Below are 24,714 nucleotides of genomic sequence, written 5' to 3'. Positions count from 1 at the left end.
ACATTATGCTGGTTCTCAAGAAGTGTTTATTTATGTAAAGTGCTGAAAAATGAACTTCCTTATCAGTGAAGTACTGACAATAATATTTTTTTTTTTTTGTGGTCTGAAATGAGATTTCGTAAATATACACCGCACACAGAGTACTGCCCATTACGTCTGGCCTATGCTGTGCACATATGTATCTAGTATTGCATCTGATAGGGACTGAGACCTGCTTTATGTTTTCCCTGTTCTGACTTCTGGCTGCCTTCTTTTCCTGCTGGTGTGCTGTGGACCAGGGACGCCTTTCCTTTTTTCTGGCCACTATCCCACTGTTTCCGTAATGTTCTATTTCTTTGGTGTTGTTGGAGGTGGGTCAATGCATCAACATCTCATAAAGAGATCATTTGTCATGTGACAGCCTTATCCCTATCGCTTCTACAAGTGTCACCCTGTTACAAGACAGTGTAGCAGGAGAGCCAGAAGAAACTAGAGAACAGAGCTCTGATGGAAACACAAGGTCTAGTTTAAAGGTCAAGTTGCAGAACGTAGCAAAGAAAGGAATCCTGTGCATTGCTCTGGGAGGAGCTGGGAGGTGGGGACAGAGGTGAGGACATACTTTCTTAGACAAGCACTTTCTTTTCTTTTTAAAATTTTTTTTGTAGTTGTACATGGACAGCATGCCTTTACTTTATTTGCTTATTTTTTTATATGTGGTGCTAAGGATCGAACCCAGTGCCTCACGCATGCTAGGCAAGCACTCTGCCACTGAGCCCAACCCCAGCCCCTTAGACAAGCATTCTCAAAGAGAAAGAAATGTTTTCAATAGAGAAATCTGTGAAATATACAGTCTCCAGGAAGTCCATAAACAAATTATAAGGCTGATAGCTCAGCGCTAAACTGGAGATCAACATGAGCACATTTGGCTTTTCATAAACAGGCATCATTTTACATCAACCTGTTCAGCTACCAAAGTCTATTTAGGGTTTTGAATATAGCTGTCATTTCTCACCATTTTGACCATCTGCTTCCTCCAGAAAGCATGCTGAAAAGCCTGTTTCAAGAGTTTTAAGGCTGCAGGTCATTTATTTAGAGGAATCCCTGGTTGCCTTCCCCTCCTTCAATAAATACTGTGTGATTCTCCTTTGGTTGGTTTGAAAGCAGGTCACACCTAGTGTACTGGGGGACGCAGTGGGACGAAGGTCTTGGAGAAAGAGTGTGAACAAGTTCTCAAAAGCTGATAGACTCAAGTCTTCATTACAGAAATGAGGTCTGAGGTTTTGACCTAGTGCACGGGTTGATGTTCCAACAATAAGCGACTGAAATTCACTGAGGTGGATGTGTTTACATGCCTTCCTGGAAAACCTAATGGATAATAACTAAAACATACAATGTAGGAACAATGGTCCAGTCATGCACGACATAACATAACTCGACCCATTCTTCCAGCTCCAAGACTGTAACTTCCAGCTCTTTGTGTTTAGAAGCAAATATGGAATTTACAATCGACGTTTGTCCTCTAGCTGGAGCTGCGGGCTATGTGGTTGGTCACGGCTGGCCTGCCCACCAAGAGTGAGGAGGTAGACAAGGGACCCACCATTTTCCGGGGGCCCAAGGTCCAGCTTTACCACGTCAGGGTCAAGGTGAGGCCTTCTCAGTCCCTAAACGACTCTTTTAACTTAAGATTTTCATAACTGAATATTTTCCCTTCTGGTGCACCTTTTCAAACCCTTTCAAACTGTCTTCTGTGGGAAGGTTTGATACCTGTGTTCTTGCCCCTCTTGTCCTTGGAAATCACTGCTACCTTTTCTGAATTCCCACGTGTCAGGAAGACTCTATTAAACTTAAGCATTGGCATTTAAAACAAAAAAGATTAACTTTTGGTTGTTTTCCAGATATAAAACTACGTCAGCACGTTATGGGATGTTTTCCCAGACACATTCCTCTCTCACTCCAATGACTGGTTCAAAAGAGCAATCCCTTAAAAACTTCGTCTGAATTTGGTACATCTTTAAAAATCTCATGGTACTCTGAAGCAGACTTTTTTAAAGGGAGGAGCTAGATATTACAAGTGCTCCAAAGTGCAGTGGACAGAGGGTAGAGTGAGTGACAATGACATGTCTCTCTTAATATTGCAGCTGCTCACTGACATTCAGGCCATTGCTCAACGTCACTTCCTTGGGCAGGACCTTCTTGGATGTCTGACCTAACAGCCCCTGGTGACCCTCTAGCCCCTTATCTGGCATTATTTTATTCTGATTATCTATAGGTATATCTCCACATTAAATTCTCAGCTCTGTCCTGTAGATAGAATGTAACCCCTGTGAGTTGAGGGACTGCCTATGTCTCTAAGACTCCCTAGTACAGGAAGAAGGCCTGAATCACAAGGCTCTGCATAAATACTCACTGGATGAATCCTATTATATTTAAACCTGTCTTTTTTAGTAATGCAAAATGAAAAACAAACAAAAACCCCATATTAGTTCTTTTTGTACCTTCTAGATTGAAATCTCCCCAGCGAAGCAATCACTGCTCTGATTTGATAGGAATCCCCATAGTACATTTTATACAAATGATGTGTACAAATGTGTGTGCTTCTATTTGTGGAGATAATAAATCCATGAACAAGTTGGGTCTGTTTTGTGTATTGATTTTTTTGTATTAATGAAAGCCTGCTTATGCTATTATGAAACATGTTTTTCTTTTAATCTTGTTTTTCAGATTTAATCATATATTTAATCTCTGCAAACTGCTATTAACCAGCGTGTCCACCTAAGAATATGCTATATTTTATTTGTCTTTTTCCAGATACTTAAGTTATTCACATTTAAATTGTTGTAACCACTTCCCCTGGCATGTGTGTTATTGTTGTGGTGTATGTATTATGTGCATGTCTTCCTAACTCATATGCTGAAACCCTACTCCTCAATGTGATGGTACTGGAGGGTGTGGCCACTGGGAGGTGATTAGGTTTTGATGAGGTGCTGAGAGTGGGGCCCCCATGATGAGATCAGTATCCTTAAGGGAAATATAAAAGATTGGCGCACGTGTGTGCTCACTCTCCATTATGTCTGAACATAAGAAGGAAGAAGAAAGCTGCAAGCCAGGACTCAGACCACACTGCCACTCTGACCTTGGAGTCCACAGCCTGCAGATGATGAGAAATGATTAGCTGCAGTCAAAGACGCCCAGTCTATGGTATCATTTGTCATAGCAGCCCAAGTAGACTAATACATTGTGTCTTTTGACAGGTTCTCTATGAACGTAAGTGTCCCTCTCCTTTCCTTGTTTTCGGAGCTAAATATATAAAATCACTTGCTTCTCCTGGGAAGGGACATTTTGAGGAGTTTAATAAAGCAGCTCCCAGATGCTATTGTTTGTTTTGGCTTTCCAGAAAATAAATGCCAAATTAATAAAAGAAATGAAGAGGTGGAAGTACCATTTAAAATCACCAGTCCCTCAAGATTAATTATAATAGCTGGTCAGATGGCTGCATCTATTACTGTATCCCACACGTATGGCAGGGGACAATGCAGGTGGGAGGAGCAGATGAGTTACCAGGAGAAAATGGCTCAGATTTGGCCCAGAACTACTGTAATGCGCTTTTACACAACCACATCTACTTTTATTTTATCATCATCATCTGTCGTTTTTACTTTACTTTATGGTGGCCTTTCACATATTTGAGACTGCTTTCCAGTCGGCTGCCTCACTCTTGGAAAGGCTAAGTCCCTCTCGAAGTCTCTGGAGGAACCAAGTGGCACAACTAAGAAATGAACCCAGCTCTTCTGCCCTTCTTTGGTGGGCTTTGGGGACCTCCATGAAGTCCTAGGGGTCTGCAGAGGTCCCCAGGGCTGCCAATGACAGTAATTGGAACAAGGACCACTCAGGTGGTCCCTTCCAATCCCATCCGTTCCCTGGTCCCTGTTCCCTGAGCCTGCAGGATAGCAAGCTCCAGAGGCAGATGACTAATTAATAGTGTAATGAGTCTTTGTTGAGACCGTTTGTTAAACCACTTCATTTACTTCACTAATCTGATCTTCATTTCCTTTGCTAATCTGATCTTTACTTCCTGGAAAGCCAAAACAAAACAAAATGAGCATGTGGTAGCTAAAATTAACTCGGCCAAATGCCTCTTCTTAAGGCAGTTCAACAGGAAGGGGGAAGGAAGGACCAGCACCTCACTAGACTCTGTGCTGAGCACTTTCCACACATATTTATTAGTTTTTTTTTTAAAGAGCCTAACCTTACCTTTTTACTACACTGCAATTATGTACAAATAGAGTCATTTCTTATTCATTGGGTGTGGTTCCTTGACTCTCCAAGGACACCTAGTTCCCTCAGCTAAAATGGTGTAGAGTTTGTATATAATCTGAGCACCCCCTCTGGTACACTATGAATCATCTCTCAATTCCTTATTATCTGATATAATGTAAATGCTAGAAAATTACTATCCTGAATTGTTTAGGGACTAATAACAAGAAAAAAAAATATGTGCCTCTTGAGTGAGATGCACTTTTCTTTGCCAAGTATTTTCCATCCACAGTTGGTTGAAAGCCATGTTGTGGGACCTGTGGAGATGAGGGATGATGATGGTACTGGGTTTTTTGAAAGTCTTTTGCCATAAAAAACTCAAATGAAGGAAGGGTTGCAGCCAACTCACGCCTTCCACAAGATGGCAGTTTGCATCATGTGAGCTGGGTCTACTGAGTGGGCCAGGGTGGCTGGTCTCCTTACCTGGTAGGTTCCTTCCCACTGGGGATTTCTGCAGCTGGTAGAGTGCACCCTAAGGTTCAAGGTCTAGGAGTGACGCTGCCCCATGATCCTTCCTTTCTCTGAAGAATACATGGAATCCACAACTCTGGACACCTCATTAACAGCACTGCTTTATTTTCATTATGTAAATATTCCAACACTGGATTTTTTTTCCTCCTCATTAGAGCAGAAGGTAGGAAATTATTTTATGCAGACAATCTCAAGACTCCATCCCCCAATGCTTACAAAAAAGAAATGTAACCCTAATAATACTTGAACATATTAAATAACTAAGTGGGAAAATTTGAAAAAAACGTGGTGATTAATGAGGGCTAAAACCCTGGGGAGGGGGACTTACACTCTTCTGATTTCTACTATATAGAACACATCATTCCAAGGCATCAAGGCCAGTCTGTAGAAAGAGCCAAACCACACAGTAAGCCACAGGGTTTCATTTATGTGTACAGGCCAGGAAGCTGATTCCTGCTCTTTCCAACTCTTCCACCTTGCAAGGAACTTTCTGAGACCATTTTCTGGCTTTGCTTTTGTGATTTTTTTTATATTTTGGTTTCTCCTTAATCATTTCAGAATCATGCTCAGCACCTGCCTGAGAAAAGCCACCACGGGTGTGGAATCCTATCTTTGTCACCGGCACAGTGGGGGTTGAGTGTATTGGTTGTTCAGCTTGTTAAGCTTAAAAGTAAAGAAGTGAGAATTTGCAAAGGTGCCATTTATAGCTGGGCTGTCATGATAAGCACGTGACAAACATAGAATTGGGAAAAAGGACTCAAAAACTAGTAGTTTTCCAGCATCTGGAAAACTAAGAAAGAGACATTTCATCCGAATATTTTCCAGTATGTGTTCAAGAGCCCAAATCCCCTGCATGAGCACATTGGGAGCTCCTGGAATTTAATGTAGGGCTAAGGTCTTATCATTTCCTCCACTAGCAGGAGAGTGGCCAATCTGCGATTTCTCCTTTTTAAACCAGGGCTACACAAATCCCTCATGCAGACAAAGCCTTTGGCAGATCTGGCGAAAGAGACCAATTTTTAAGAAACAGAACTTGGCCAAGAAACTTCTATTTTGTCCACATCTGTTTTACATCTGTTAGAATCTGAATTCCTTCAGAAGAGGGGAAATTTCATCCTATCTCAAAATAGGCACTCATAAATATACTAAATCATTGACATCTTTGGCAAAATGTCTGCCTATTGTGAAAGAGACTTCCAGATTAACTTCCAGCACAGTGTTCTAGATATTTGCTGAGTGTTTTATAATTTCTTATTTTCTTCCATATTCACATGTCTTATGACCTTCCCGTAACAAAAAGTCATTTCAGGAAGTGGCCCATGTCGATCCTGATTCTGATTTTTCAAAAAGTATCATGCTGCTGCTCTTTGGAATGATTACTGATGTTTATAGTGATTTCCTCCTTCCTTTTTTAACCCCAGAAATATTTAGGCCAGATTATTCTAAATATTTGTCCGGGATAAAGCTCTGTCTCGCCCTTTGATTGCTGCATGCTGAGCTTGTGGTCTTGCCAATGTTTCCCAGTAGTGCTCAATCAATGCCCGTTTGCAGCTTGTTCCTTTTGAAAAACCAGCAGCCGAAACTATGGGCCACGTCCTAAGGTTCAGGTACTTAACTGTGACTAGGTCTTACCATAGGGTCTTTGAGTTTTTCTTTTTTACTGCTTGCAAATATTTCACATTGCTTAATCGCAGAAGTCTAGCTGCCTTAGACCATTGCTAGCATTTCCTGAGATGTGGGATGCTTTGTCAATAACAATAAATATGGTGCAGAGTGGTTAAAAAGCCATAGATCCCAAATCACATATAATTTGTCCATCTGGTTCTGAGCTGCCTGAGTCTCCATGGATACCAAGGGAGCATCCTCAATTCAGGGAACTTCTGTGGAAACTAGACTCCCTGACCCCCTGGGAATCTACAAGCCTGGCAGAAAGAATCCAGGGCCTTTGAGACCCACACCTTTGTGATCCTGTTCATTAGCCAACTGGAGACGCAGACCGGTTGTCTGGTTTTCTTCCACTGCCCCTAAGACAAAATATCCTATAGAAGTTCATGGGCCCAGCCAGCAAGAGACTGTTTGAACATTTTCCCCTCAAAACTTTCGCTGTAATCTCAGTTTTAGAGGGAGAGTGTGGCTTTTCATTTTACAGCTCCAGTTTTAGAGGAAGGGGCTGTTCAAGGGGAGGGGGCACATTAGACACAGAGTCCACTCTGGCAATAGAGGGTGAGCATATCCTAAGCATGGGTATGCACTGATTAGAGTCAAAATCCCAACATATGCTTTGGAAGACAAAAACATTTCTGACTCTGCAAAAAAATTAGCTAGAGCGGGGCCTGTTGGCTCTCCCTGTAATCCCAGTAACTCAGAAGGCTGAGGCAGGAGGATGGCAAGTACAGGGCCAGACTCAGCAACTTAGTGAGTCTCAAAATACAAAATAAAAAGGCCTGGGGATAAAGCTCAGTGGTAGAGTGCTCCTGGGTTCCACTCCAAGTCTCTCTCTCTCTCTCTCTCTCTCTCACACACACACACACACACACACACACCCTACAAAGTATCTATACGTATTATGAGATTAAGTCATGGTTTCATGGTTCTATAACCGTGATTGTCCATCAAGACAGAAAGATAAAAACAAATAAATAGTTTCTACCATTATTAATCCCTTCCAAGTATCAAACTCTCAGAGTATATTTTCTACCATATCTCTTTGGTGGAAGATAATGCTGTTTAGCAGTTACAAATTAACTAGTACTATGTTGCAGTTCTTGGCTTCCAGGAGTCTAAACTGTAACGTTGTTGTCTTATTTTTTTCTTTTAAGTATTTAATTTTATGATACCAAAGAATTACTTCCTCAGTAAATTATATATCTGAGAAAACCAATTTTAATTCTTTCAATCATCTTTCACTGTACAGGTTCAAGGAGTTGTTTTAGTATTTCAGATGTTTAAAGTATTTTCTTCATAGAAAAGTGTTTCCTTTTTTTTCTAGTAGATAATTTGGGAGTTACTGCTCATGCTCAGAATGTACGTGGACATCTGCACTGTTACATTTGGGCCACACGTCAGGTCCACAACGTCTCACTTGCAAAGAAGTGATTATTATAGAAATGAGGCAGTGCAGTTTTGCCCCATGTGCAATTTTGGCTCCTGTGATGAAACTTCTGTCAATATCACAAGTCAAGCATGGAAAAAACGAACACCTGCTTTTACATTCTATCTTTATTCTTTTGGGATTTGGATCCATGTTTCAAGGAGCCACTGGTCACCTTTATTGCATGCCTGGATAGATATCATGGGTCCATTATGAGGAATCCAACCACAGACAGAGAACACAATGTGGGTCTAACGTGTCCATTTGGGAAGTTCTCAAAGCCAAGTCAACAAGAAATAGGAGAAGTTGGTTTGCTTGAACAGAATGTTCTAGCTCTGATGCCCCTGATTAAAATAAGTATCCTGGTAAATATAAAAAAATTAAATGAACTGTAGGGACAAGAGAACACTTAGATTTTGTGAGTTGTCCTGGGTTCTGTTCTCCGTGTGCAGAACACTAGCCCTCTGGGGTAGGGGCATGAGTTTTCAGACTCTAGTTTAAAAAGAACTGCTTAGGAATCCCAGAGGTTCCAGAGGCTGAGGCAGGAGGATCTCGAGTTCAAAGTCAGTCTCAGAAACTTAGTGAGCCCCTAAGCAACTCAGCAAGACCTTGTCTCTAAATGAACTACAAAAAAGGGCTTGCGCTGGGGCTCAGTGGGTAAGTACTTCTTAGGAAGTGTTAGGGCATGAGATTGTTTGTTGCCCAAAGATTCATGTATGGGAAGCTTCGTCCCCAGGGTGGTAGTATTGGGGGTGGTGTGAAGCCTTTAAGAGGTGGGGTCTAGTGGGAAGCCCTTAGGTCAACTGGGGGGGTGTGTGTCCTTGGGCAAAATTGTGAAACCCCACTCTCTGGCTCTCTGTTTAGAGATGTGAGCTCTTCCTCTAAGCCATGCTCCTGCCATCTGCCATGAGGTAAGGCTGCCAACGGGGTCCTTGCCAGAGTCTAAACCATGCTGTTTGAACTCTCAGGATCCTACATGTGAGCAAAATCAACCTCTTTTCTTGGCTAGGCTGCCTCAGGTGTTTCATTATAGTAGTGAGAAACTGACTAAGTAAGGAAACCTGACAACAACGACAATTCTCAGTCCACTCCTGGAAACTGCTGTTTAGTAGATCAGGGAGGCCCAGTGAGCTGGATTCTAATTATAGGCCAGGTGGGTGCTCAGACCACACTTGAGAAACTCTGGGGTACTAGAAAGAACCTGGGCTTTGTAGAGAGTGACAAAAGAATCCTCATCCCAGCTCTGCCACTTAGTCCCTGTGTGATCTTTCACGTGGGTCCCAGGCTGCTCTCCAATTCAATTTCTTATTTGTAAAAGAATGTTCATAATTATAAAGGTTAAATAAAATATGTAAAACTCTTTGATAGATTCTTGGCACGTGGTGTATACCTAATATGTATGAATCCCATCTACCTTTTCCACTATACAATAATAACAATGGCAAACTTTTTGTTTTTAAAATGCATATTGTAGGCCAGGCACCTTTCGAAGGAATTTGTACTACATTTAATCCATGAAGTATCTTTTTTTTACCTTCATTTTTCAGTTGATGAAGCAGAGGTACAGAGAGGTTGAGCTATTTGCCCAAAGTCACACAGGTGGCCAGTGGTGAGGCTGAGCCTTGACATAGCTTTACCACCAAAAACTTTCATATTTTTTTCAGAGCTACAGATAAGGGGCAGGAAATGTCAATTCTTCTCTCTTGTCCAACAAGGACCCACACTTCACCTTCCAGTGCCTTTACCATTTGATGTTGTCTGATGCTTCACCAGGTAAAGTACTCTGGCTCAGTATGGATGATCACCTATAATTTTATTAAGCTGCAAAAGTGCTGCTCAATCCTAAGATCTGATGCTAGAAATACACTGTATCTAAAATTGGGGGTGTCTTATTCTTAGGGTTTTTGCAGATATTAAGCCTACTGAAGAAACAAGTGATACTCAAATTTGTTTTGGGGGCTGTTCTCTCTCTGGTAAGATAAATTGGAATTAGTTTCATTTCCAGAGTCATGACTAGAAATTCCAATTGTCTTTGCAAACTACTATGACATAATTGATGGTAGTAAGTAATATGTATGTGCAGCATCTATGTATGTTAGATACGCACACAATTACCTATGTCTGTATAAGTACTGCTTAGGAAGATGAGCAAGCCATGCATAAGATGCACATGCAAACACATGTATATATGCATGCATGTTTTGTGCATAGATAGGTGTGTTCACATTTCCAGATAAGCGTGCATACATGTGCTATGTATGTGCATATTTATGTATCCTACTGCATACATTTTATTCCACTTTAATATGCTTTTTAATATACTACGTTCCTGTATAAAGCTTAATTTCTAAATCCAATTTTCTAATTAACTCCTTATTTAAATAGCACTGACAGTATTATTATAATATTTCTTTTTCTTAAAAATCTCACTCCAGCATTCGTATTGCACAGTAGGAGTTTAAGTGCAGCCAATACAGTTCTGATTAAGGCATAAGTCTTTATGTATAGAAATGAATGATGTGTTTGATAAAAAAAATTTCGATGGTATTTTGGTCTATAAATCTACTAATTGTTCCTCCTTGCTGTGAACATGAGTTGCCAGGGACAGGGCTGAGGGTATGCTATTGGTTAATAGGCACACACTGTTTCACTGTACGATTTTGCCAACAGGTTCTTTATTTTTAAAAATATTTCTGTGAGACTTACTAGGAAAACTCAAGACATTGATCTTCCATTGCCCCGCAACTCTCCATAAAATTTGGGGTTGCAAAGCGGCAGTGAACTGCAGAGGGCACGTTTTGGAGTCAAGTGTCACTACAGGCAAACGAGGCCCAGAACTGTGTCTTACAACTTTCCCAAATTGAAATTCAGGTTTGTATGCAAAATCTTGCTGTATTTAAATGATGGCTTCTATCGGAACTTCATCAGAAGCATTCTGAGAACCAAACAATACATCTGCCAGCAGGGGAGTCACATGTGGTACCCATTTACCAACTCTGCCTGGAATCATCCCTGGAAATTCCTAGATAGCTAATGCCTAGTGATTTCGGGTGATGAGCTGAGAGCGTAAGTGAGGTGGGGGGCGAGTGTGCTCATGTGCACACGCGTGCCTGAGTGGGTAGGTGGGCCAGTGTGGGCATGGGGAACCTGGCTTGATTCTCACTGTGGGGTCCTGGTGTGTACTCTTTGGGAGGCCTCTGGAGCAAGGAAGGACGGTTTCCAATCACCCTGGCATTTGCAGACTTATCAGGACCAAGTAGAGGGTGTCTCAGGCGAGAACGACCCAGCTGGGCTCTAGGCAGATGTGGGGAGGAGAGGTTGGCTAAACTACTTAACCACAGACATTTTCTTCTCTCCAGCAGTCATCCTTGTAAATTTTTACCCCAAGGGGAGGAAGAACTGCAGTGAGGACCATGACAGAAGAAGCCAGTGAGTTAGGCATTTCTGTATTTTAAAAGGTCTCCCAGTGGTTTTCTGTGTGTGTGTGTGGTGCGGGGCGGGGGGTGGGGGTCTGGAGCAAACTTGGAAATGTGTGTAAGTCCATATTTACAAGTTTACGCTCCAAGTTGTAGCCTGAAGTTCAACTTTAGAAACACATGCAAAATTAAGGCTGAGCAAATCTGAGATAATACTCATTTATCCATAAATTAGTTGTCTGTAGGTCAGTAAGCTCAAAACACCACCTCAGCTTATTGGTTGGGCCACTGTCTGTTGAATACAAGTGGAACATCACTAGGCCACAAATACACGAAGTCCAAACTGCTGCAAAGTCTGAAACCTTCTCATCACCCCACGTGATGCCACAAGGAGACAATTCCAACCCGTCCTCATGTGATGAGTTATCAAAATGCAAGCACACTAAAAGCACTGTATATTAGTACCTCAGGCTATGTGTGGAAAGCATGTGAAACATAAATGGATTTCATATTCAGATTTGGGTCCCTTCCCCATGATATCTCATTATATATATGCAAATGGCATCTCCCAGTCTGAAAAAAAATCAGAAATCCAGGACACTTATGGTCCCAAGCATTTCAGATGAGGGTTATTCAACCCATATAGCCAATGCAGAGCTGTGTGTAGAAAGGGTGTGATTCTGACTCTTTAGGAATCGACTCTAATGGGTTGCTGGGTGATTGATGGGCTGATTCATGATGATGCAGATATCCTCCTGAGCGGTTTCTCTGTAAATGGTGCTCTAAGGACAGTCATTATTTTATATGAGATCATCGTCATAAAGATTGCAGTTAATAACTCAGTTGTTCTCAAATGATCAATTAGTGAAAAAAGATAAATAACGCCAAGCAAGCAGGCAGTTCTGGCCCAGGCACTAATGTAATTCTGGTAATGGAAAAAGAGCAAGGTGAGGTCAGCTTTTGTTCCCACAAGCAGATGGTTTAAGATTTACCCTATATCTATAAGGTCTTGAAAATGTCCTTTGGAACCTATTTGACAGAGATACTTTGCAGGCATTTTGTTTATATTTATATTTTAGTTGTAGTTGGACACAATACCTTTATTTCACTTATTTATTTTTATGTGGTGCTGAGGATTGAACCCAGGGTCCTACATTTGCAAGGTGAGCACTCTACCACTGAGCCACAACCCCAGCCCCTGCAGGCATTTTTATATCAAAAAAATTTCAGTTGCACAAATAGATACTTGGGACATGCCTGCCCAATATACATTCTCATGGGGAGGTAGTGTGTGGGGTGGGAACAGAAGTGACATTTATGATTTACTGAGCCAGAAACTTTACACTCAGTGACTCATTTCATTTTCACAATGAACCTGTGAGGTAGATTTGATGTTGATGATTTTAACGATGAGGAAACTGGAGCCCAGAGATGTTAAGAGAGTTGGGCTCTAGCTGGCAAGTCAGTGGCCAGCCTGGGATTGGAACTCAAGTCTGCCTGATTTTCCCAGCCCTGAATTATCTCTCAGTATCATCTTCATTTCTCATGGATTAAGATGAAACTTTTGCTGACAGCACAGAACAAAAATAAAAAGCATCCTATGAGCCTGTATTGGCTTCTGGATATTTGGTTTTATGGCACTGCCAGGGCTTTTGCAGAAATTTATGTGCAGTTAGGCATTGAGTCTGTCTGGAACACTCTCCCTTTGCTGCTGTTTCTGATACTTCATCTCTTTTCACCGCTTTCAATTCAATTTCTGCTGTGTAGTACAATATCAATAATGATAAATAATAAATCACTAGTTCATTTCTACAAGGCATTAGTCTCCCTCCTTCCTAGTGATGGGGGACCAGCTTAACATTATGGTCCCCTGTCACATGGGGACAGGGTCACAGTGTCATCCCGGGGGGAATGGCTGTAGGGAGGCTTGGCTCAGCTTGAGTATCCTTGGAAGACCTATTTACCCTTTTCATTATCAAAGTACAAATACATATTATAATACAATCTCTTCCACCTTTCAACTACCACTATTGTAGTGTCCCTTGAAATTCACCTTATTCATTCATTTATCCAACTAATGTTTATTGAATCTAGCTGCATGTTTTGAAAACAGAGGTGAAATGTCCAGTCCAAACCCATTGAGGACCTCTACGTTCAGGGGAGGTGACAGCTAATTTCTCAAAAAGTTGTAACAGAGATAATGGTAGGAGGTTCTGCTTGGATTAACAGAGAAGACCTCTCTGAGACTCCGGCAGATGAGATGTGATTGAAGGACACACAGAGATTGGCAGGTGGAGGAAGAAGCATGAGGGACCATGTGTCTGGAACCACAAGTGGCTCAGAAAAGTGGACAGAGGACAGGGCCAGACAGGGGAGGTAGAAAATCAGGGAGAGACATGCAGGGGCCAAAGCGTAATGATCTGGTAAGACTGGCCAGCTGGAAATTTTAAACCACAGCTGATAAAACTGCTCTGAGCAAAACAGTGGCAAAATCAGATTTCCTTGGATGAGGACAGCCTGGAGGAGGGCAGCAGAGGCAGGGAGAGGGAAGTTGCGGCAGGAGCAAAAACCAAGGGAAGAGATGGTAAGGTGGGCTTTACAGTGGTGTCGAGGGAACGGGTGCTGGAGAGACACAAGGCAGAAGGAACAGGGCTTGGAGATGATCTTACTACTGAGAATGGACGGAATATCAGGTACCCTCAAGTTACTGGATTGAGCACTAGGAAGGAATTTCACTGTAAAAATGGAAGTCACCAACTTATACAATAAACCAATATATGAATATATGGTAAGTAGAATACAAATGTAGCCTGTGAAAAGGAAATACTTAAAAATTTGGTATATGTTTTTCTGAAGTGAAAGGAGCCAAGCAAGACTGTTTAAAAAAAAAAAAGCACATTTTTGCAGAGGAAGCTAATACAAGATGTGTGTCGAATTCGTGGATTAATTCTTCAGTGGCATGCCAACAGAGCTTTTTTTTTTGTTTTGTTTTTTGCTTTTCCTTACTTTTTAAATTTAATTTTAAGTCAGACTTTTTTTCCCCAATGTTTACTTCACACTGAGAACATGGTTTAACCAGACAAACAGTATTCTATCTTTTTATCTTTTAATCATTCTATGGCCATTTTTCAATTACACTGTATTTTTCAGGAGTTCTTTCTCCTTCTCTGGAGACTTTCCATGTCTCAAGCATCTGCTTCTTTTTCATGGATGCGTTCTTGTCTCATAACTTTGTAGTGATAGAATCTGAAGTCTAGAGAATTCTGTGTTGTGGATTATCTTGGTTTCTGTGGAGTGTCTTTTTCATTATTTGCAAGGTTCTCTCTCTTTCTTTCTCCCTCCCTCCTTCTATTTAGTAGTTTTAAGGTTCTCTCTCTCTCTATATATTTAGTAATCTTCCATGACTGCACATGGACCCCTGCTCTCCATTTTGACCAATGAACTAAGTTTTGTGGCGCATGGGTGGCTTGCACCTGGAGAGGGACCTCAACATAGCACTACAACTACCAGGTGGTTCAGTGGGGCCTGATGGTCTTCACAGTCTTTTCCACATCCTTTTTCTAAACCCCACTCCAGCCAGGATTGGAGCATACCCGGCTTCACAGCTGCTGCCCTTTCTCCTGGGCTCTTCTGTGCTGAGTGTGATACGTTTGCCCCTGACCCCCTTCTTCTCCCTTAAGAGGTCTGTAGAGTTCAGCTTGCTCCACTTTCCAAGCAAATTTCTACTCATTCTCCATCCTAAATTTGTTGTCACTTTATCTATTGTCATCTTTTCCCAGATCTTAGTGTCCATGTAGGTTTATACCTTTTGTCAATCCTTGGGTAGAATTTGGGTAGGTAGCAGAGGTGAACCTGCCACACAGCCAGAAATCCTGATTGCATGCTAGATGGTTCCTTTGACAAGAAAACCAGTCCTGATGCCCTTGCATCTTAAATCACCCCACATGGTCATGTTTTAATTAGGTTTTCAACTTTTCTGTATTAGCTGGAGACAAGAAAGCTTTTCTGTCATTTTTCCCCCAGGAAACCAGTTAAGCCACATGGTCCAGTCTTGGAAAGACTCTTAGGCTAGAGTAGGAAACTGGATTTAGCTTCTCTGCTTTGGTTTTCCCTTTTGTGATGGAAATTACTGTTTTTTCTACTGTTGGAGAATGTTATGAAGACAGAACAAGATGTTATGGGTGAATTACGCTCTGAGATCTTGGAAAGAAAATTAAAGGTATTTCTTTCTGTCAGGGGAGAGTAAGCCTTGAGTCCTTGAAAGATGATATTCAGATTTCTTATTTTTGCTGTTTCAATAATGGCTTGACATTCATGATTAAATTAATCGTTCTTTACAAAACATTTTTTTTTCTGCTTTATATTTCACAATGACAAAGCAAGAAATAAACTTACTCTTTAGCATCCATCTTGTTAACCAATTAAACTAAATCCTTATTAAAATGCCTGGAGCTGAAATATTTTGATGACAAGTAAAATAAGGCCTTAAAATACTTGCATGACCCAAAGCTATTCCTGGGTGATTAACACTAGTTTTCTATAAAATTACTGAAACACAAATAGATTCACATAGCACAGACCACCCTGGAACTGGGGTCAGATGAGAGGTGTTTTTTTTTTTTTTTTTTCCTCTGACCTGGGACCAACAACTCTGAATGTTGCACTTATGTCTACTTACAAAATGAAGATTCCAAATGATGTTACAATGATTTTTAAATTTTTTTCTACTTCCCTGAGAATATATATGGTATTTACTGTAAAAATACAAAGCATTATAAATATGCAAAAATCCTAAATATAGATATGTTTAACATATCTACATTTATCTAATTATAGATGTCTTTAGTCCTAAGAGTACTAAATGAGGATGCAAGATCTTGAGCCTTTCCTACTTAGAACCCTGCCAAGACAGGGATTCTATCTTTAATCACAGAGTTATGGGGAGGATCTTGGAAATCATGGCTAGTTCAATTGGCTAATAGACAAGCAAAGGGGGTAAATGACTTGCCCAAGGTGACACTGATCATTGGAGGCCACAGCAAGCCCAAGGCCCCCACTTCCTGCCTTTTCTAGTCATGGCCCCACTATGACATCACACTTCAAGGAGATCCAGCAGTGTTCTGATAGCTTTGCTTTGTTTTTTTTTGTTTTTTGTTTTTTTTTTCCCGAATCACTGGGTTTCTGTGATACTGTGACTCTCAGATTCTGAACTGCCAAAGCCAGTCCTTAGTTCAACCAAAAGGCATTTCAGCTGTCTCTGATTTCTTGATCTTTGAACAATGAAACTTCCTTGCAATTTGCTTTTAGAACTGAAATGCAAAAAGGAATGTCATCCTACTGACACCCGATGCTGCTCAAAAACTGCAGAAGTGCTGGCTGCCACTTGTGCTTCCTGCTGCCATCTGTTGCTGTGGCCTGGCTGGGGAGCTCCACCTGCAGTGTGTCAATGTTTGCTCCTTTTTCCAGCTCACTCTGGGAACAGCTGTTGAGCCTCGACACTTATCAAAACCAAGACCGCATTGTGAGCAATTCATCAAATTGGAGAAGGCATTGTCAAGGAGTAGCAGGAGCATCTGAGACCAACTCACAGCAAGGAACAGAGTCAAGCTGCAGGCGGAGTCATTTCATTTTGGGAAAGACAAGCTTCTTCCGGGTGGATGGTGTGTATCAGATCCAGTCTGAGGGCTGCAAGGCGGCAATGTATCTACAGTTGAGATTGATTAATTCTCTCACACGCTGTTTGTGAATCTGCAGGTCTTCAATCCTCCCTGTCAGAGGGACCTGACACACCAGACAGGAAAGCCCTGCGAGTCTGGCCCTGGGTGGGCTTTCTTGGATTGGCAGGTGTTTTTAATCAAGGAGGAATGTTATCACTGAAAACCCTGTGGATTGTACATTGGATAGCTGTGCCTGCAGGCTGGATGACAGAGGCATTGCTGATTGCAAAGATCTTTGCTCTTCAGAACAGCTGACCCTCTGCTGAGGCTGCCATTGAGCTGGAGAGCTGGAGGACTCAGAGACAAGGCGGTGATGTTGCTGCAGGGGCCTGGCACATGGGGAGACATGGAGACGATTGTTGGGAGCATTGTCACAATCTGCAAATGCTTCATTTTGAATAGAGATTGTCCACTGTGGCTTAGCTATTTCCTGAAGGGGAGATGGCAGTGGGGTCTAAGCTCTTAAAAGGGCTGGCTGATTCCTTTGTCTGCCACAATGGAATATGCTCACAAATCAAACCAATCATCTTTCCAGGGCTAATGTGAATCTTATGAGCACCAGGGGAAATCGCTCTCGTGGCTGGTTCCAGACAGCATATTTATCCATAGTCAAGGGCAGATACTTTGCCATTTCTGGCTTTAATGCAAGTCAGAAAAGCAGATGTGGCAACTCACTCTTGCCGCTCCCTCGTAAACACAGGAATGCTTCATCTAGATATGTTTATTTCTGAATGCACCCATATTTTTTATAGTCACGTAAAACCTTTGCAAACCTGTTTTGCAAATGCAGCAAAGTATAGTTGCAGATCTGAAGGGCAATGTGATGTTCATCCCACTCTCTTTCTTTCTCTCAGCTGTTTTGACTCTCAGAGGTTCAAATTCAGAGTTTCCTGGAAAAATCCTGAACGCACATTCTTTCTGGTTTTCATGCTGAAGTTGAGGTCAGAGTAACTCGAGGAGCACTTACAACTTTTGAATATATATATATATATATATATATATATATATATATATTCCTAATGCTTCTTCATCAGCTGTTCCCTAAATAAACTTAAAACCTATGAGCAAATGTCATTTCTGGTCTGATATGAAGACCATATGTCCTTAGGAGTGGAGAATCCCCAGGGAGCTTTTATTGAGTTCCCTGAATCACAGAAAGTGAATCACTCCATGGGCCAAGCACAAGTGTCTGTATGAACACTTTGGAAGTTTTTTCCATAATTAGTTTGAAGTGTTTGTCCCTGGAGAGTCCTGGGTGGTTGCAGTGATAGCTGTTAGATCTGGCATGAAAGTGACTTTTTTTTTTCTTTTCAATGCTACAATATCATCCTGCCTTAGCTATTATTTTTGTCTCATGAGTACATTTTGAAAAGTATGTGAATATATATGTAAAATCTCCTCCAAAAGGGCAGGTCTCTAGGGTCTTTTAAAACGGACTGTAATTTAGTGTGATATTTAGTGTACTGAGGTCCTCAGGTGAAGATGATGAAAATATTCAGGAAATAATTCTTTTGTGCTCTCTGGGATTCTGCTTGCCTCAGTTTCTCCTGAAGAGTTGTGGAGAGCCAAGAAGCAGGAGACAGTCTGTACTGCTGTACCTACCCTTCTGCTGCCTGTACATCTTTCTGGATGTACAATGGACATGAAGGGAAGCTGTCCTATGATTCTTGACCCCATCATTCATTTAGAGACAATACAAAAGACAGCAAAGAAGAGGAGGGCTGGAGGATAGTATAGAGATGATCTATGGACAAAGTGTCATCAAGCAAATCCATTCCTCTAGCTAAAGGGGTGGGAAGGGAACCGCCCAGCCCTAAGCCTGTGAGGGGCTGCTGCACAGGACTTTGAAGCATGTTTCAGCCAAACTTCAGAAAAGATAGAACAGAGTATGGACTCTGGGGTCCCTCTTGTCTGCAATGTGAGGTTGGATGTTGGAGATGGCCACTGCTGGTCTCCAGTGTGTGGTCAGGGCAGGTGGCATGTGAGTGTACCAATGTGGCCATGTGAGAGAGTGAGCTGGACGAGGCTCGATGTGGACTCCAGGTAAAAGGAGCTCCTGGAGGTGGGAGGGAACCTTAGGAGGCAGCAGCCATTTGGGCTGGTGGGGACTGCAGAAGGTCTTGCACATAAGCCTCATAGATCTGTGGAATTACAGGAGAAAGGGCCTGGTGGGAAAGCAAAAAACAGCAAAACCAAACCAAACAGCAGAACAAAATGAAACAAAACACTCTGTATCTGTGTTTGGTCCGTAAAGGGACTCTGAGAACTGTCAGTTACCTAAGGGTTAACAGAAGATTCCTAGGACTGTTGGGATTTGCATCAAGGGGCAGGGAACATTCCACCTACTCCATACACATTAAGCATTTGTGTGGCAAGAATAAAGATGTGATTTGAGACTCCACAAATCATGTGTGTTAATCACATTAGATGTTAGATGCACTGTTCTTTCCCCAAGGATCAGAGATGATAGGAAGTTAGCAAAGACGTTTCCAGAGGAAACCCAAACTATCTTTCATTTCCATTGGCCAAGTTTTATGAGAATCCACACTAATTGGTGAGTGTTGCTTCTTTTTGTAAAGTTTGGACACCAGATCTCTTCTGGCCACAGGTGTCATGCCAAGGGCTTCTCAGAATGCCCTGGGGTAGATTTCTGATTTCTCCATTCTGTCCATCTCTACCCCCTCTACTCTTTAGGCTGACTGTTGGTTCCTTCCAGGGTGAAGTGGGAGGATGGCAAGAGGGTAATGACTTGTAGGAAATCCCATAGGACTCGTGGTGATTCAATAAGGAAGTCAAGGCATGGAAGGTGGAGTTAACAAGCTCTTTGACCGATAAAGGGAAGAGTTCAGGCCCTCCTGAGCAGATGCCAAGTGGTGCTGTGTTGGGAAGGAGTAATGAAGTCTTCTTCTTCAGTGTCTTTCTCTGGCTCCTCCCTGAGATCTCTAAACACACAGGGCTGTTTGTTTAGGTGTGTTTCCCTTTGCTCCTTAGAAACTTTTTTTCCCTGTGGAAGAAAACACAAGAGCCCGCAGCTGAAGCCTGGGGAGGGAGATGGCGGCGTGCAGTGGCACTAGCAGGCCTTCAGATGAGACTGGCGAGTGGCATAAGGACATCCATGCACACGACTCCTTGCACTAAGGTGGAGGAGCAAGACTGCCATGGGGACCTGCCCTGTGAGGTTGCAAAAGGAGGACCTTTGGCAGCACTGGATGTACATGGTAAAGAATGTCTCTCTCCCAGAGTCAGACTTGCATCAAGCTTGGATTTCCTTGGTGCTATAAATGCTTTTCTTGTTTCCTTTTCTAGGTGTTCACTCTAAAGCCAGTCTGCTCTACACCTGCCCCCAGGAGCGCTAGAACGTCTTGACATGCTTTGGATCAGCTGCAATCAGCACGATTTGCCAGGAAAGGGAGAAAAGAGATAGGAATGAAGGTGGAGGAGCTAAGCAAATTATTGATCTTTTCATAGATCTTTGAGAAAGCAGGAAATAAATAAGTCAACAAAGTGAGGAGTGTGTAGGCAACTGTGTTAGACCCCCCCTTTTCATTATCTGAGTACATACAGCCCTGGAGCCAGCAGCCCTGTTTGAATTCCAGCTCCACCTGTCACCAGCTAACAACCTCGGGTTGGCCACTTTGATCTGTGCCTCCCTTTCTGCATCAGTCAAGTGAGGATACAGATGATATTTACCTTGTAGGTGGTTGTGAACTAACAGATAAACAGGCTTAAAAGGTGCTTGGTATGTGTCTGGGACCATGTATTTATTAGCTGCTATTATTTCTTTCTTTTCTGTAATTTCCTGGATCTGTGGGGATGTGAGGAGGGAAAAGAGAATTTGGAGAAAAGTCAAGTCCAACCTGTTTATTGGTGGTTTATAGCTATATTTGTATCTTCATTTATATTTATGTCTCCATCTACATTATTTTTAGAAATATTTAGAGAGTTGATTATACTAATGTTGATTAGAACTTGGATCTTTTCATTTATGTAGTGATATATTTGTGTTTGCTCATTTATTGATTAAATACCTACTTGATGAAGACACCAGGCAATTTAAAAATCTGTAGAGAATTTTCCCCTTAAAGAGTCTACAGCCATTTCGTTAATGGTTATGGCCATAAAATTCTGTGAAAGCCCAATAAATAAAATTAATCAGACATATATGGTCTAGGAAAATATTTTGTGAGAAAAATTCCATTTCTGTGCTCAGAAATGGATCTTTCTAGCCACATTGCTATTTGCAATCAATCTTCGAACTAGATGTGATCTTGTTGCTCCCAACTCTTCATCTCACTTTTGCCAATACCTTCCTTTGAAATTACCTGGCATTTTTAATATGTGCTTCAAGCCTAGGTTGAACGCCTTGACCTCAAGTTATTTACCAAAAGTCTGCTGTCACCCAAACGCCCTGACTCAAATACTTTGCACAAAGTAGTTTAGGGATTGTGAATTACATGGACACAGTCTATTTCATTTTTTGATGTATTTTACCCACAGTGTATTTACATCTATTTCACTTTAAATGTCATTTAACCCACATTAAATTAAAATGCTTTTTCATTTGCCATCTGGGCTTTGCTAAAACACAGGAAGTACGAAGCCACTTTCAAAATAAGGAATCTCACAGAGGACAAACTGTCTCTTGAAAATCAAATAATCATTCTTTGTAAGGATAATGATCCATTTTTTTGTCTTTTATGGGCTTAAATATATTCTTGCTTTATATATTTTTGAACTGCTAGAATAATTCTATCAGGCCTTCCAATATTCTTCACTAAGATCATCAGTGGTTATGAATCATGATTGAAGAAGATGTCTGATAAATGGTTTAACGAAACCACCTGATCCACTGAAAATTGAACTTACTCTTTGACCTGGGTCAGCCATTTACCCCTCTGGGCCATTGTTTTCTTTTGTTAAAAATTTACAACTTTATCCTGGTAAAAGTCAAATAATCTTTCAGGTTCTTCATTTTCAGAGATTCCTGATCTATGTTCTCCGGTATGGTAGCCACTGGCTACATGTGATTACTGAGTTAGTCGAAACTAAAATGTCCTGAAATACATTCCAGATTTTAATGATCAAGGATACAAACATAAAAAGTAAAATTGTTTTAGAAAAAAAAGTTTCCAAAAGTTTAGATTTTGAAGTTAAAACTCTTATTTATCCCAAACAAATAAACCTTACCTGGAAGATATTTCCCACCAAATCCCTCTTCAAGTTACCTTGGGTGAAAGCTTGGTGAAATGCTAAGGTTACCATACTCAAAATGCAAATTCTGTAACATCATCTCAACTCTTATCACCAAAGATGACCAGGAAATGGCCACAATATTAAAAGCCACTATTGCTAGGTGGTGGTGTCTTGACTGAGTTTTCATTCTTTATCTTTCAATCTTTCAACAGGATGATTTTTTCTTTCTTCATCAGAAAAATGCATATCTTTACAGTTTAGCACATTTTTTTTTTAAAAAAAGAGGATGATGTAAAAGGAAATACACCAAGATGTTTCAATTTGCTTTTATCTATTTCCAAATTTTCTATAGCGAATAAATTACTTCTATCAAGAAAAATATGCTTTGTTTAAAAATTGTAACATCCACCTACTCTTTTAATGTTAAACCTCAGTTAATTTGCATGCTGATTTTCTTAGAACTCCTAAGCTTTTATCTCTGCTACATTAGACTAAATAGTAGATACTTTAGATTTTAGTTTTGATCTTTGATGCCCATACAGATATTTGGGCACTGAGACAGAACAGAATCCAGTGACCATCTATGCAGGAGATGAGGCGAAGATATTTAAACATGTAGGGCACCATGTTCAGGACTTTAGGCTATGCTGCAAAAATGCCCATCTCAAGGGGTACTCAAGCTGGACATGGTGACACCCTGGCTGTCCTGGAGGCTGACGAGGAGGATCTCTCGTATCCAGGTGTTTGGGACCAGCCTGGAAAACTTAGAAAGACCAGTCCCTTAAATAAAAATAAAAATAAAATAGATACCCTATATATCTGAGTCCTACAGCAATGGGTAAAATGACCTTCTGCTCATGGTCCAAATTAGCTCATACAGCTACAGGCACACTCATGGAGCTCAAGTGTGCACATATGTGCACCTCACGTTCACAAGTGGGCAGGACTGTGCCCTATCCAGTCTTCCTGGGCACACCATGGGGCTGCTTCTCTCACCTGCTCTCCACCCTCAGAGACGAGACCTATTCCCTACTTGCCTCTGGACTTGGAGAACGTGTGGTGCTGTGGTGTGTGCCGCTGGTGTGAGTGTGGGTGTGCAGGGCCAGGTGTGCTGTCTGCCCTGCTGGCTCTGGAAAGATCTGGACTTCTTAGGGTCCAATAGGCATGGCTGTTGAGACTGGCAATGATATACTCATTCAGTTTATGCTTTTTTCCTTGGGAATAGCTATCTTCTTCCAATCCCATGAGGCAATGAGCCACTTGGGATTGGTAACAGCACCTTTAAGCACATCAGAACTTACTGTTGGTGGTGAAGATGGCTTCTCCCTCCTGGGGCGTGGGGTCTGCATCCTGGACCACCTGCAGGGCTCCCACCGTCCGGACAGCAGGGTCTAAGGTGACTGAACTTTCGTTCACTGTTGTGTCGCTTGCGCCTGTGATCTGGTTGGTTGGTGGACCTCCCAGAGAGCCCTCGAAGTCAGTGGGTAGGTCGTCCATGCAGTCAGCATTGGGCTGAGGGAGGGAGGGAAGGATCTATTCTTAGAGTGTGTCATCAATTTAGAGATGCTATTATATATCCTAAATATTTTGACCCAAAGAAGTATTAACATTTTTTGTACTGTTTTCTTAAGCTAATTTTTTTGAAAACAGTCTACATTGGCATTAACATGAGAAGATCTTAACATGAGCATGAAAAGATCTTCCAAAATTCATTTTCAAAGTTTCCTCTTACATGTTGGTCTATAAAGTTTTAATTCCAGGAATATCAAGATCTCTACTTTTAAAGAATTAGTTATGGAGAATACATATATTTATTTATGGTGATAGAAGAGCCTTTATACAATGTGCACATCCCACATAGAATAGATAATTATCCCCCAAGATTCCTTCACTGTTTACAAATATACTAATACTCAAGTGTGAATGGGACAGAATTTGACTCATTTTGAATTGTTCCTTAAAGATATATGTACACACAAATACAAGCAAAAATCAACTATAGAAAAATATCCTAAACTTCACATGGAACTGAACATACATTATTAGTCAAATCCTTTAAATTAAATCTTAGAATCAAAAAGCCAGGGTGAGACCATCTTATTCCATCACCCTTTCATTACAGTATTTCTCCTCCCTAAAAACATTGACTTCTCCCTTTGAATAGCAAAAGTTGCTCTCTGCCTTGGTAGGCAGGTTGTGTTGGGTACCATCATTGGGCATCTCTGTTATTGGGCAAAATCTTACTCTTTTCAAGTCTCACTCTGATCTTAGTTCTGCTTTTTGAAGTAATAAAAAATATATTTCCCTCTTCCACAAAAAGCTTTTAAAATTACTTTCAGTTGTTGTGTCTTTACCGGAACTTTTGAAAATTATTTTTTTTAAAGGTGGTGGTGAAAAGATAGGGTCTTCAGTAATATTAGAATAGCTTTGGTCTGAACTTCACCTTTGTCTTCAAGGATGATGATGACATGTCTTTCCACTCCCAGTGTTTATAGAATGTGAAAAGAATTTGGGGTTGACACTGAATTAGCCT

The 24,714-nt window shown here is 41.3% G+C and overlaps 1 protein-coding gene across 1 annotated transcript in view; it reads right to left on the bottom strand.

The window, feature by feature from the left end:
• The window catches only part of Rnf150 (ring finger protein 150), a 227,251-nt gene that overhangs the window by 24,222 nt on the left and 178,315 nt on the right, over positions 1-24,714 (bottom strand). The window contains exon 6 of the mRNA XM_046459568.2: positions 23,483-23,693. Within this exon, the coding sequence (XP_046315524.1) occupies positions 23,483-23,693 (211 nt within the window). The remainder of the gene's footprint in view (positions 1-23,482; positions 23,694-24,714) is intronic.

Source organism: Marmota monax, unplaced genomic scaffold, assembly GCF_021218885.2.
Source record: "Marmota monax isolate L192 unplaced genomic scaffold, Marmota_monax_Labrador192_F-V1.1 WCK01_AAM20220418_F8-fsc00039, whole genome shotgun sequence".
Taxonomy (NCBI): domain Eukaryota; kingdom Metazoa; phylum Chordata; class Mammalia; order Rodentia; family Sciuridae; genus Marmota; species Marmota monax.
This window is presented reverse-complemented; position numbering and strand designations above follow the sequence as displayed.